This window comes from Engystomops pustulosus, chromosome 10 (genome assembly GCF_040894005.1).
Source record: "Engystomops pustulosus chromosome 10, aEngPut4.maternal, whole genome shotgun sequence".
NCBI classification, from domain to species: Eukaryota; Metazoa; Chordata; class Amphibia; order Anura; family Leptodactylidae; genus Engystomops; species Engystomops pustulosus.
The window spans coordinates 35,734,799-35,749,933 of NC_092420.1; the positions used below are offsets into that span (position 1 = coordinate 35,734,799).

General features: G+C 39.3%; 1 protein-coding gene across 5 annotated transcripts in view; it reads right to left on the minus strand.

Moving 5' to 3' along the window:
• Positions 1-2,803: 2,803 nt before the first annotated feature.
• Positions 2,804-15,135, minus strand: part of GRIN2B (glutamate ionotropic receptor NMDA type subunit 2B) — a 552,939-nt gene continuing 540,607 nt past the window's right edge. For all 5 annotated transcript variants that reach the window (XM_072127541.1, XM_072127539.1, XM_072127540.1 and 2 more), the window contains one exon: positions 2,804-11,053. In XM_072127541.1, coding sequence (XP_071983642.1) covers positions 9,293-11,053 — 1,761 coding nt within the window. In that variant the 3' untranslated portion in view covers positions 2,804-9,292. The remainder of the gene's footprint in view (positions 11,054-15,135) is intronic.

A 15,135-nucleotide genomic window follows, 5' to 3' on the forward strand; every position in this document is an offset into this window, starting at 1 on the left:
GCAGACCTACCTACCAAATCAGATGAAATCAGAGATTTAAAACAGCACATACTAGTGTATACATAGTGGTATATAAATGGTCTGCCCCATTCAAACTCAACAGGCGATAAGAGAGGAAGGGAGCACTCACCCAGTTGCCCACAAATTAATTAGTTCAGACAAACTTGCTCTATGCCCGCATTTACTGGATCGAACCTACAACTACTGAGCTGAACTCAGGATGTTAGTTCAGTTTAGCAGTTGTAGGTTTGATCTGTAAATTTGGCACTTGTGTCGCACAAGTTTGTCAGAGCAAAATTATTTGAGGGGAAATGTTAAACGGTTCTGTGCTATCAGTTACTTGACAAAGAATAGTAAGTGGGAATATTGCTGTCTGGTGCATTCCTTGCTTTTCCTATCACTTCTCCCCTAATTGTAATTGATGGTGAGTGTGATGTGGAATCTTCTCTCTGACCAAACCTGCAGGGGAACCCTGGTGCACTTGTGATGATAGCTCCCTTGACTGAAGAAAGGACCAATAAATTCTATACTATGGGACTCCCTTATCCACCACATAAACCTTAGGCTCCAGTGCTTTAAGGAAAGAATATGATACCCCTTGTGTTAGCACATAAAGTTCCTACTGTACGGTAATAGGGAACACTAGTGCCCAGATACTTTTTGCGTAAATGAAAGCTGTACTGCAGTTACCTGGCCTGTCCACAAGAGAACTGGTCTATTCTTCTATGCTCTATTCTTTGGGTTGCTTCTGGTGCCTAAGGCTTCTGGGGCAGCTGAATCCAAGTATTGGATTCCCATTGATTTGATGACCTAATCATCCGTTTTAGATTTGGCCTTTTTGGGACCCAGGGAGTCTAGTAGGCCATATTCTGACAGCATCCACTGCATTCTCTGATTCCCCAAAGTGGTTGTTTTTAAAGGAAAATCATCCACTTAATTTGTGGTACATTCCCCATTAATGCTGCCAAGTAGATCCCAGCACCGTGATTAGGATTATATGTTTATTAGGAGCTCCGCTTCTTTAGTTTAATTGGAAAACTTATTTCTATCTCAATGAAGAGCAAGTGCTCCAGGGGTCGTCACCAAAGCTCCAGGCTCTCTGGTTATTACACATCCCCAGAGCAATTCTCCTTGCCTCCATGCTCTTTCTCCACTCCCCTCTACCACTATCTGCCGCAAATTTCAGCAGCACAGGCTGCTCAGACTGCTGACATTGGGAGGGGGGAGCGGTAAGGGAGCAGGGGTGAACTCCTCCCCCATAGTCCTAACCACGCTACTGGAATCTATCCAGCAGCATTAATGGTTAATCACAAACTAAGTATTTCCTCTAAACTGGTTTTGGATAATCAGCTTATTGGTCTGGGATAAATGGCAGCTTATCCCCAAATAATTTTATTGGGCTGCATTACAGATAAATAGGTCCCTTAGAGGTTTTTAGTAAGGGTTCCCTTCTGCATAGTCTCATAATCTATGCACCAATTTGTCTTTCTTTAAAATAAATAAGAAAGTCCCCCCCAAAAAAACAAGTAACACCAAACTAAAAATGTATCAATTCCCCGACATAATAACAGTATATTTTGTTTTATTTCAAATGTTGAATTGTAAGTAGAACTTCTCTGAGGACAATGAGCATATCAGAAATGTCGCTGTAAATATCTTAGCGCTGAGTGATTTGTAAAGATTGTGATTTTAAAATGTATAAAATGAAGATATTTTCATTGAAGTAACACAAAACAATGATATCCTTATATAAGTGTATAACCCAAAAGTCGCAAAGTCTCTGGCAAAATTCCATTGAGTCCTTTATTTTATTTCTTTTTATTATAGCAGTTAAGAGGCGTGAAAAATTGCCTTCAAAATTTGTTTGTTCGATTTTACACACATATAAACAACATGAAAGTCAGAGAGAATTTTGACCTCTTATTTTTTTTTTTCTTTAAACATTTGACTTAAAAAAAACACCCTGTTTCATAATGTAAAACGCCTGTGAATTACTTTCAATTAATATATATATGTACATATATATACGTTATTTTTTTCATTTAAAGTTTTTTGTCCCTTTAAAACTTTTATTTGTAAACAGCAGAGGAGGAATTATAGTAAACATTTTTTTTTTTAAATTTTTCTTTTTTTTCTTGTTCATGAACACATTTGAGAAAAAAAAAACCTTAAAAAATTTAACACAACAGGGAAAAATATCACAGTTCTGGCTTTCTGTACACCACAATTAGCTGCTTCTTTTTCTCTCCTGGGCCGTGATGTGGATCACCGTGTGAATGAACTAAGTTTTCTGATTTCCTGGTCTCTACTGTAATGTCGCCATTATCTTGCTCTATATCGTTAGATCAGCCATAACATCATAACATAAAAACTGGTAAAGTAATATAGATTATCTTGTTACAATGACTCCTGTCGAAGGGTGGAGTAGAGTAGGGAACAGTCAGTTCTTCAAGGTAATGTGCAGTAAGCAGGAAAAATGGCGCGTATGAGAAAATTGTAATGGTTGTAGGGGTGTTCTTAGTATTTACTCTAGTACTTACATTAGTTGGTTAACAGAAGGACAACCGGTGAAGCCGTAAAAGGATCCTAGTTGTCCCAAAGCTTACTAATGTGTGATTTGGGGCAAAAACTAACTCTTCAGGTTAGATTCCAGTACAAATTGCTGAATAGTTTATTGGTTTGTGAATTATAGATTTATAAATGTTTTCATGTTATGGCTGATTGTTGATAGATGTAATGATTTCCCATGGTATATCATTATTACTAACATTACTGATATAAGAGAGCACTAAATTAGCTTGACTTTTGTTATAAGCAGAACAGGCATAACCTTATACCTCAGAGTGGCCCCCTAGGGTTAGTGATTGTATACTCCGGCACATCCATATAGCAGCCTGTATGAAGGCGATACGTCCAAAGATCTCTATGTGGATGTGAATGAATAAACAAACCCTGACCACCAATGCTGTTTTTTTTCTAGAAATATCTACTCTATATAATCCCATATCAGATATAAATTTTCATGAGGGTCTTTTAAATGAATGCAAGCTGTGTTGTGTTTTATGTTGCCTAAAATGTATTACTTTTAATTATACTTTATTATTATTGGTCAAAATATTTTTTTTCATACAACCCAATAGTCCCCTTGAAACCTAGTTTAAAATATTACATTACTCTACAGGGCAGTCATACAAAGTATAGAGGTCCTTTTTTAATGATATATGTTGATAGACACCTCAGAATTGTGGCAGAATTCTGATCTATTTGTCCCATATTGCTTGCCAGTGTTTAGACCTATTATTTTATTATGGATAGATATAAACTGAAATGGTACCTCTGTTTCTGTCCCTAAATGTAGACCCCAACAGTCACTCGAGTGAAAGGGTACTGTTGCTCTTATGAACGTTTTCCAATCTATTAGCATGGCATCAACATTAGCTTGAAGATATGATATCACAGCTATTAGAAGGCCTATGGGTTCTCTTTCATTGTAGAGATCACTGGAGGTCCCAGCCCATGGACTGTTAGTGTGAAAACATCCCACATGTTTCATGACGTATTAGCAGTTACTATAACCAGAGGTAGAAAAACCAATTCATAATTTTGCTATTTTCAGATTTGAGTCCTTTCTTTCTCACAATTTTTTGTATAATCATGCCAAGAGTCTCTGTATACTATATTGTATTGCAGATAAACTTTATTTTTTATAAAGTTATATTGAGTTTTATAAACAAGTATCCTCCTAAAATGCTGTGTAAGACCACCATGTATTTTTTGTAATATTAGACAGGATTTATGCAAATAAATTTTGGCATTATAAGATCAAAAGTTACACAACTTTCTTCTATACTTGAATTTATAATTTGCTCCATTTCAAGATGCTATTTGACTAGAAATGGAAATGGAGATACATTAATATATTCTTACCCACTTATAACACTTATAACAACTTTATTCTGTGTTTTTAGAGGCTTTTAATACATGACGTGACTTTGAGTAAAGTGTGTGCAGGTTATGTTACTATGCCGTACAAAGACACACCACATTAAGAACACCGGGGGGTGGGGAGTATCGTATGCCAAACAGCCAATGCCCCCACTCCCCCCATCGCGGTGAATACATCAAGAGGCATTAGTCTTTTGTAGTATTGCATAAAAATCCTTCTATAGCAACGCATAAAAATATGCAAACAAAGGATTCTAAAAAATATGCAGGAACACTCTGTGTAGGCCCACTTCCCCGGCGACCATGCCCCTCTATGCCCACATAACATAGTGTAGCTGCAAAAGTAATCACAATTTCTTATAGTGCACAAGACATTGTGATTATTTCAGTGCTTCTACACCAGAAACTGGCATCGAAGCTCTGATAAATTCTCCCCACAATTTTGAGGCATAAATTGAGGCAACAATATGTGCAATGTTAGTCTAGACAGTGGCAGATATATCATGAGCATCAGCCACTGTTATCTGGAGCAGTCTAACATTTAAAATTTTTAGACAAAGTATATCTGCCCCCTGTATTTAGGCAGATTTACACAGTGTAAATCGACTGGACAGGAACTGATGCTTGCTGCTAGAGTCCACTGTGTGACTAAGAAGAACTGGCACATTGTGCAGTTACCAACTCTTAGCATATGATCGTGTTTTCAGATAAATTGTACACCAGGCCCTGTCTGGTCTTGTCTAGTCTAACTATACACCTGCTATTTTTGTATGCTTAGTCTATGCCACAAAATTGGCAAAATTTTAATGCTTTGGCATAATTATTGGCACAAATCTGTATTACTGAGCATTTTTTTCCTAAGACAACACTCCCCTTTACCCAATCAAGTTGTAAAGAGTCTAAAACACTTGATAGATGTAGCTGAAGTTATTTAACAAAGTTTCATTTAAGCAAATTTGGTGGCTGATAATTGCGCCTCAGAGTAAGTAAGAAAGTTGTATTGCTTTTTATCATACAATGATTAAACACTATGTAGATAAAACCAGTGGACTCTAAAACCTGTAGAGAACATATACTGTAAGTGCTTCTCATGACTGCACCCATCAGTAGTAGAATTCTTCAAATATTATTTTTCCTTTGTGTGTGAACCTGTGCACCCGTTCACTTGAACATGAATCAGATCATGTGTTTGGCACTGAATAATGAGCTACCCACAGATTGGTCAAGTTTTTCCAAAAATAATAATCGTTTGCAAACACAGCTCCAGCTGGTGGCAAACCCAGAAAGCTTATAATGATGTCTATCAGGTTTATGGTAGCAGCATCTAGAGAGAATGAATTTCAGCCAGAAAAGCAGCTGAGATTGTGAAGAAGAAGAAGAAAAAGAAGAAAGGAAATAAGAAAAATAACTAAATGAGCAGAAGCAACCACACAAGAAAAAGCTACTCAAGAAATGAAGTGTTTCCTATACATCAACAGCAAACATTTCTACAGCCAAAAAGTGGAAAACCACAAAGGATAGAAGAAATTACACGCTTGAAATTACATAGTAGGCTGACTGTATCATTATCTGTATCCCTGAAATACCTCATCCTCTCCAACCTTAATCTGGGCTACAAATCTTTAGGGAATTTCGGACACAAATGTGACACAAAATATATGTATTAACTGGATTTCCAATTTTCCCATTCACTTAATGGCATATGTATCAAGGATAGATTGAATTTCAATGAAATGACTCTCTCTCTCTAGTATTGTAAAATAGTACCATAATCCACATTCAGTGATTGCGTTCCTTGGTGTAGTGTTGCATGTTGTATTATTCAGCTGTACCTTGTAATGGCTTATAGTTATTAAACTAAATAAACCAAACAACAAACCAATGTGAAAGCCTTATACACATGGTAAACACTTGGTTACCAATTCACTTCAGGTTTCGCAATTGTACAGACAAGTTAATGCAAAACTACAGAAATTAATATATTTTTAGATTAGTATTGTTGGGGTCTATAAAACAGTGAATGTCCTGTGGTCAAAAAAGGTACAACACAATTCACTGGGTGCAACTTGCACCACAGGAAAGGGGATGACTTATTGCTCTTCGGAGCTGGGCTTCTCATCGATCATGGGAATGGCACGTGCATGGTTGACTGGATGCTCCATTAACTGGGTGAAACAGAACACCTGTTCTCATGCTTGGTGGGAGTCCAAGCAGTAAAGCCTCTTTACGGGCTTACTTAATGTGAGGTAACTAATGGTCACATTTATAATAAATACATTTGCATAAACATAAATATTAAGAGTAATTCTGGTTTAGAGGGCAGTTATCAGCTGTAATTCCGGTTCACAGAGCAGTTGGTGTTATTACTTTTTTGGTGCACAAATAGGTCTCGTTGTCTCTATCCTCTCTTTAATGTGTCTTTTATTTCAGCATAATTAATGACCCAGCTCCATGAATGTGTTATAAGCCAATACAGATGACATCATCGTAAGCACTCAGACTGACACTGCAATTACAGCATAGCACTGGCAATTATCCCCTGAATACATGATTACATATAGATACATGCAATGAATGTAATTGCAGCTAAATCGCACACATAAGCTCAGCAGCAGGTTCTCATAAAGCAAGTATGTGCTTAAGAAACAAAGTTTCTAGACATTAAATATAATTCATTTGCAACCTTCTTTTTTTTTTTACAGTGCAATGGCCTGTGTGCACTTAATAATGCTTTATGTATGTAAACAAATAGTGCAACGCAAAGAATGGTGAAATTCTGAAAGTCTGCTTACCTAACCTGATGATGGATAAAGGACAAAAACTAAACCCTTTGTTGCTTCAGAAGAGTTTACCTGCTTTGTGCTGGAGTAATTCACAAGGGAAACCTCCATTACTATTCTCCGAATGCTTTCACACTATACAATCGTATTATAAAAAAACATAAATATCATAAAAAGTAAGAAATTACCATGTAAGGTACTGCTGACTCAACATGCTTCGCTCTATTTTTTTTCCATTTTCCCCTATGACTTGTCATCAAGTATATTTAATATACAACTTATTTGTAACTTTGTACTATGAATAGATAATTCAGTGTCAGTGTTACGTACGTACAGTGCAGGTATATGAAACACACTGCAGCACCAGTTTTGCACACCAAACCCAACCTTGATACACATGCCTCAAAGTGCTCCTTAGACCTCAAGAGGTATCTTTCATTTTGAAACCTTTAAAAGAGTAAGCTGAGGAACAACATGGCAGAGAAGGGGTTAAATTATGTTCTGTCAGCGACTCCACTGTAAAAAGGAAAAAAAAAAACATGGACCAGTTTCACATTCTGGTTGAATGGCTTCATAGATGTGTAGGCTATTTAGTCAGGGTAGAAGTTGATGAGAGTCTCATTTCTAAGGTGGCTTCAGTATTTTGGCACATGGATTTTGAGCCTGGCACTGGACAACTCAAGCAATTGGCACATAAAAGAGCTTCTCACCCCTCCAGGACCAAGCTCTGTAATTGGCACATGAAGTTGATAAAAAAAAAAGGAATAACAACTATGATCCAGAAGCACAGGGAAATGGCACAGGGATACAGAGCCTTGAAACCTATAAAAATAGGTGTCTCAGAGGAAAGACACACAGCCATCTCCCTCTGTGTCAATAGAAATTCATTTATAAGTCTATTCAAAAAAGTTTCAACCACATATTTACAAAAAAAGAAAAGAAATTAACTATGGACAGTGTGATTCCATCCGTGTTTTCTGATGACTGAAGCGGTGCCCTGATTTCTCTCCCCTCACATTCAACGTGACGGAAGGACTAATTGGAGGCTAGGTTGACGCTTCCCATTATCTCTAGCTATAACCAAGTATCATCTAAGAGAAATGAAAATTAATGCCCTTATGGTCATAGCTCTTGTGCTAGGATACTGCCCGCAATCATCACATCATCCACCATACAATTCCCAATACAATATTTCCATTGTCCATCCATAGAGCTCTACAAAATGTAACGGAGAGGCTAAAACTGTGTCTGAGATGCAGCTAAAACAAATACGATCACTATAATGTCATACACGACCCTAGCTGCTTCTGCCTCCATTACCATTAAAACCGATGCATCAGTAAGGACATAATAACAAAATAGTTTATGCAAAATGCTGTGTAGATGAAAGAAAATGGAAAAAAAAAATCAAACAACATTCATTCCTTCACTATGAAGGATCACTCTATTCCTCTTTAACCCAGACTGGTGCTATCTGTTTCTGAAAGACAATGCCACGCTAGGAAGCCCTTGGATCCTGAAGTGATTTGTATCATATAAGTCTACTTCTATCTCTATGTCCTAAAACAGTCCAGTTTTTTTTATGTTTATTATGGCTGAAAATACTGAAATAGGAAACTGGCAGACAGCAGAATCTAGAATTTAGCAAAGCCAACTAAATATAAAAGGTTATAAAAACTATTCTAAGTTTACACTGCTGGATTCTCTGTAAGAGTTTACTGTTATAATGTTGTTGTTGCTTATGGACCAAAATGTTCATGTGCAGTAGTAATGTCAACAGCCTAAAATATTATAGTGTTGTCTTCCTGAGCAATCAGCAAAATTCCTTGTTGTGGTAGCATTGATTACATTATTTCCCTTTGTGAATTGATAACCTAAATTATGAGAATATATGTGACTAATATTAGAAGAACCTGAATCACGTTGTTGTATAGACGTGGATGGACAAGTGGATGTACCTTCAGAGATATCAGTGTCCTCAGACATTCTCCGCTCAAGCATACAATATCACTTACAACGGGCAGTTCCCAGTTACCCTTTCAGTAGATATAACAGATATCATTGGCTCAATAACAGGGATGCCTTCACTGCACCCTTATACTCAGAAGGTTTTGTTGAAGCTTCCTATAATGTAAGCAGTGCCCTCTGTCCTTCTAAAACATTCCCTGTGCCACCTTCTCTTTATTCTTTGCAAAAGACCCTCCTGTAGCTCATTGTTCTCCCAGCTCTTCATGTCATGGATTTGGAAGAAAACTCAAGAATGTCTGTACATATTCATTCCTCCTCCCTCCCTTACAGCGCTCAGCCTAAGTCTTTTGTAAATGAAAACAAAGATCCCCCACCCCATCTGATGTCATCTTCGATGCTTCTTCAGGCTGGGATATGAACTTCACATGAATAGAAATACGAAATGGCCCCAGGAAGAGAAGAAAGATGAGAAGGAATAGAAAGGCTGCATCTCATCCCACTCCAACAGCATTCAGGAACACCTCAGTCCTGTTTCACTGTAAGAGAGTAACATTTTGGAATTGGGAAGGGGAGGATTTAGGTCCCAGCCCACCTCCCCCTCAGACATCAGATTCAATGCTGGATAACTTCTCATACACATGGCCATTGGTAGAGTTGTTGAAAGATCTGGGGTTCTTATTGTTTGCAACACAGGCATTGGGTTGATTCCCTATACAAACGTCTTTTTGGAAACGTCCTGGGGGACCTGCATGTAGAGCAGTGAGTGATTTACCAGTCCCTCGGAAGTCCGACCTTCCCTTCAAGCCACCAATAGCAGGTTGCCTAAAATAGTAGGGCTTGCTCCCATGCAGCAGACATTGGTCATCCCCAAATGTGGGAATAAATGGGTTTTGAGTGACTCGGTCAGGGTAAAGGGAGCGGCTAAGCATGTATCCCCCAGGGTTGTGGCTTGGGCCATGGGACTTGCTGGCAAAAGAGGATTCATTGGGCATTTCAAACATGTGGGCATATGGGCTACCATCCAGAAAGCGTTCCTTATCCTTCAAGCTGACACTCCGGGGAGCTAAGGTCACATCTTCTTTCTGAAGGTCCACAAAAGTGTCATAAGAATGCTGGCGATGAAGTTTACTTCGGTTACGTTTCTGGGCTTTGCCATTCGATGGACTTTGAGGATATTTGGAATTGGCAGGTGGAATTGGTCTGGCATCCAAATCTTGTAGAGAATTATCCTCACTTATGTCATAAAGGTTTCCTGCTTTCTTGCACACCTCACAACGAATACATGCTGGGCGGTTAGTATTTTGCCCTGTGTAGTTGTGCATCTTTGAAGGGCAATTTCGACAGAAGTTGGTGGAAGTTCTGTCCTCCCAATCCATATTACCAATATTTTTCTCCCAAGCATTTCCAGTGGTTCCATGTTTACGTTCATTCTGCCCAAACTCACCAGTATGTTTTTGATGTTGCCTGTTAGAACAAGAACTTTCATGTTTAAAATCCTCCCCTCGTTCTTTGTAGATATCTGTTAGATCTACATGTTCCCAATGTGGATTGTTTTCCTTTGTCCTGAACTGATCCAGATAAAAATCTCTCAGTCCCTCCTTGTCTCTAAAGTATCGCTTGTGATCAGGAGACCTGGGGCGTCTACGATAGGCTAATTCTATCTCATCAAATTCCCTACGTGATTTTGCTGATGCTGGACGCTTCTTCAAACTATCTTTATATTGTTTTCTCCGTTTTGCATTACCTTCAATATTGCCATAGGTGACTGTATGTGTAGATATATCTGAAACATCTGATCTAATTAAATCATCATGGGCTCCATACCGGTCACTCTTAATTGAAAATTTTCCATAAAGATCGCCTATTTGTGGTGTTGTATGTTTGGATGGCAAGCCTATATCTAAGGGTTTCTTTGACAATGATCTTGGCTGTGTTGTGAAGGGAGCATTATCACAGTCATACAATCCATCAATAGAACTATTACTTCCTATACTGTGTGGTCTATGATGATGGAAATGATCTTGGTAGACATTGCTGTCTTTAAGTTGGAGGTTACCGAAGGTCCTTTCCACTTCAGAGATGTAGTCACTGAATAGATTTTCCTCTGGCTGAAAGGATTTACAGTCAGAGTGAGTAAAACTCCTCCGGTGTTCAGATATATCATATACTGAAGATTCTCGCCTTATGAAGTCTAATGCACTTTGTGGAGAACCATTCACTCCAGAAAGATTGGCCATATTCTTTGCAGTGCGCAAAAGTCTTAATATATTTGAGTGAGTGTTGTTCATCGTTGCCGACGGAGAGTTCATGGCAGACTGTCTATCTTCAATAGGAACTCCATGGATACAGCTGTATATGCCCTAAAAGCAAAAAGAAAAAAAGTATTAGCATACACATAATTCTCAAATTTGTAACCATAAAACTCTTAAATTATCGAATTGCTTATTTGTTATTTATTGTAAAATACTAAAATAATACTATATATTTGGAAAGGACACAGCAAAACAACAAAATTCTATGAAATACAGTAATAAAACAAAGTATATATAGCTCATAAAACACCAAATGAAGATTATCGCAAGCTGTTTCAAAATGTAGCATGACTTTATATAAAAAAATGTTTTCAGACTTCTTTAGAAAACACCTGATAACAAAAAGAGCAGACTTAGGAGGAGACTGGCAAAAGTACATACAGTATATCTGCCTATGCCAGTAGCGCTGGCCAATGTCTGTAATTTGTGGATATTTTGCCAGCTCAGCTTGATTTAATGTTAACTAAATCCATATGACAGTCTGGTAAATGATTTTTGCTGCTGAAATCAATTATGACTACCTTCTGTGGCTTATGCAAGAACGATGTATCAATAAATGCATAAAAAATGCACCATGTACTGTGAAATATTTATATTGGTCTAGTCTAGTGGACAACGGCTTTTTTAAGTGCAGCTATTTAAGTGCACAACAGAATTATTTCAGAATTGAACTAGAGGTGAACAAAGGGACTTTATCTGTAAAAACATGTCTTACTCTTGTCTTTCAAAATGTTATCTGAATAACATAATAACCTTTTTTCTCCATAGCCTTCCCACTCTGAATCTTGTGGACTTGCGGTGGCACTGCCGAGATGGCTCTACTGTATGTGGCAGCCTGTGCATTGGCTCCAGCTTTTGACCTGCAACCCTCAACCTGCGGCACCAACTTGGCACACTCACCCTATCACTCCTCACTAAGTGGCTCATCAGCAGCAGGGGCTCCATGTCAGACAAATGGTTACAACAGAGCACCAGAAGCAGGGGCTCAATAAAGTTGTATCATTTTGTGTGCATTTAACATTTCCATGTGCACTACTCCTAAAATGTCCAGTAAATTGCCACCATAACTTTATTTCAATGCAGCTTCTTGTGTGTGCTATAAAATACCCTCTTTATTCAGCAGCATATTGGGGCAGTGCCCAAAATGCAAACCAGACCCGCCTATTTATAGCAAAGTGCCAACACACCAATTCTACCATTAAATTATTAAAATCTTCTTGCTCTGTGGTATTCAGCTTTCAGTGGTCCTGGGGACACCAATATCGTTGACAGAAGGTGGGAAAATTCAGATTTCCATTGGAGCTTCCCTGAACAGGAAGAATTGTGGGGCAAAGAGCAGGAGCTTCAATGGCTCCAATGGTAATCTGACCATGACCCACACCTTCTCTCCTTGCAGTCTCAAGTAGACCCAGATGCTTCACATCCTGGGCTACCTGGGCCTGCAGGAGGAACCCTCAAGTCCTGTCTGGGGAATTCTGTGCTGGGGCAACAGCCTGAGTGCCCACTGAGAGGGCTCAGAGTACCACCTCTGGCACCCGTGCCATAGGTTCGCCACCACTGCCCTACCTCATCAGTGTCCATCAGTGTCCAGGCTTTAAGTTACATTTCAAGAACGTGGTGCAGAACTTTTAATATATGTATATTGCTATATTAACTAATATCCTTCCCCAACATTTACACACACATTAGAAAGTGGCTCAAGTGGCCAACCCCTTTAACCCTTTACTACTGCACCTGTTTTGCACTTCAACAACAAGCTTATGTGTCTCTTTTTCTCATCATTGCCTTTTACAACCAATAAATATTTTATTTTTTAGCTGTTGCCGGTCTTGTTTTTTGTTGGACAACTAAAAGCACCAAATTTGGGCTTCATGTGTGTTAAGTTATATATGAACATATTCTTTTTTTTTTTTTTTAAAGATAAATGTTGATGTTAACATGCAAAAACCAACATAAGAACTTTTTTTCTCTAGGTCAAACCCCAAACCAAATTTATAGGTTATAATTACAATAACAATGAAATCTTTTTTGGGAAATATAGTGCTTCATAGCACCAACACTGGAACTGTTGTAAGAAGGACCTGCATGTATTCTGTATTAGACCTTATTTGGTTACAGTTCTATAGATTTACAGAACTTAATAGAAAGACTAATATTTTACATTTTACAGACATTTACCAGGTTTATTAGACATATCTGATATTACAGTAATACATTTTCATCACTTTAAAACCTGCAGACACTTAAACTCTACAATTAACCAGCGTCTACATTTATCCATTATGGAAAGCATTCATCATTACATTTATTAGATAGAAAATGGCAAGTCTGGATGCAATATTTCTTACGACTATTGTGTAATTTGAGGATCAAAATGACTTTAATCCATTATTGTGTCATTAAGCATACTCTTAATAATCTTGCTCTTTTGAATAACAAGAAGAACCCACTTCTAATGCATTTGATGGATTCCTTTCATTTTGTGACACTGCTCACCATTACTTAGGTTTGTACATTATTTGGACATTATTATTTGTATATGTGCATTAAGATTTCTTTGATGACTATACTTTGGTATCGACTTTTTTTTTCTTGCAAAAAAGAGGGGTTCCCAGGACAAAGATAATAAGATGCTAATAACATATCTTAGGGATAGGTTTTTAACATTAGATTAGTGGCTGTCAGGGGCGGACTGGCCATTAAGCCCACCGGGGAAATCTGGGGCTGCTGCTGGGCCAGTTTGAGGTCGGCGGGTGTAAAAATAATCAACGATAAAACTGACCGTTCCGACACTACCCCGAAGCTCCGATGCTTTATCCAGTCCGGCCGGCAGTGACAGCTTTGTGCACCAAGCGGCTGACGTCACAGTCTGTGCGCCCACCGGAGCACATAGAGCTGTCACTGCCGGCCGCACTGGATAAGGGATTGGAGCTTCGGAAAGGTGAGTTCAGCGTTTATTTTTATACTGGCTGACTGTATACGGAGGGGGGAGCTGGATGGTTGGCTGTATACGGAGGGGGGAGCTGGCTGGCTGTATACGGAGGGGGGAGCTGGCTGGCTGTATACAGAGGGGGGAGCTGGCTGGCTGTATACGGAGGGGTGAGCTGGATGGCTTTATACAGAGGGGGGAGCTGGCTGGCTGTATACAGAGGGGGGAGCTAGCTGGCTGTATACAGAGGGGAGGCTGTCTGGCTGTATACTGAGAGGGGAGGCTGGCTGTATACTGAAGGGGGGCTGGTTGGCTGTACACTGAGGGGGGTTAGCTGTATACTGAATGGGGCTGGCTGGCTGTATACTGAGGGGGGGCAGGCTGGCTGTATACTGAGGGGGGGCAGGCTGGCTGTATACTGAGGGGGGGCAGGCTGGCTGTATACTGAGGGGGGGCAGGCTGGCTGTATACTGAGGGGGGGCAGGCTGGCTGTATACTGAGGGGGGGCAGGCTGGCTGTATACTGAGGGGGGGCAGGCTGGCTGTATACTGAGGGGGGGCAGGCTGGCTGTATACTGAGGGGGGGCAGGCTGGCTGTATACTGAGGGGGGGCAGGCTGGCTGTATACTGAGGGGGGGCAGGCTGGCTGTATACTGAGGGGGGGCAGGCTGGCTGTATACTGAGGGGGGGCAGGCTGGCTGTATACTGAGGGGGGGCAGGCTGGCTGTATACTGAGGGGGGGCAGGCTGGCTGTATACTAAGGGGGAGATGGCTACATACTGAAGGGGGGCTGTCTGTATACAAAAGGAGCAGTATTATAGTAGTTATATTCTCATACATAGGGGGCAGTATTATGGTAGTTATATTCTCGTACGTAGGGGGCAGTTTTATAGTACTTATATTCTTGTACATAGGAAGCAGTATTATAGTAGTTATATTCTTGTACATAGGGGGCAGTATTATAGTAGTTATATTCTTGTACATAGGGGGCAGTATTATAGTAGTTATATCCTTGTAAATAGGGGACAGTATTATAGTAATTATATTCTTGTACATAGGGGCAGTATTATAGTAGTTATATTCTTGCAGATAGGGGGCAATATTTTAGTAGTTATATTCTTGTACATAGAGGGCAGTATTATAGTAGTTTTATTTTTGTACATAGGGGCAGTATTTTAGTAGTATAATATTCTTGTACGTAG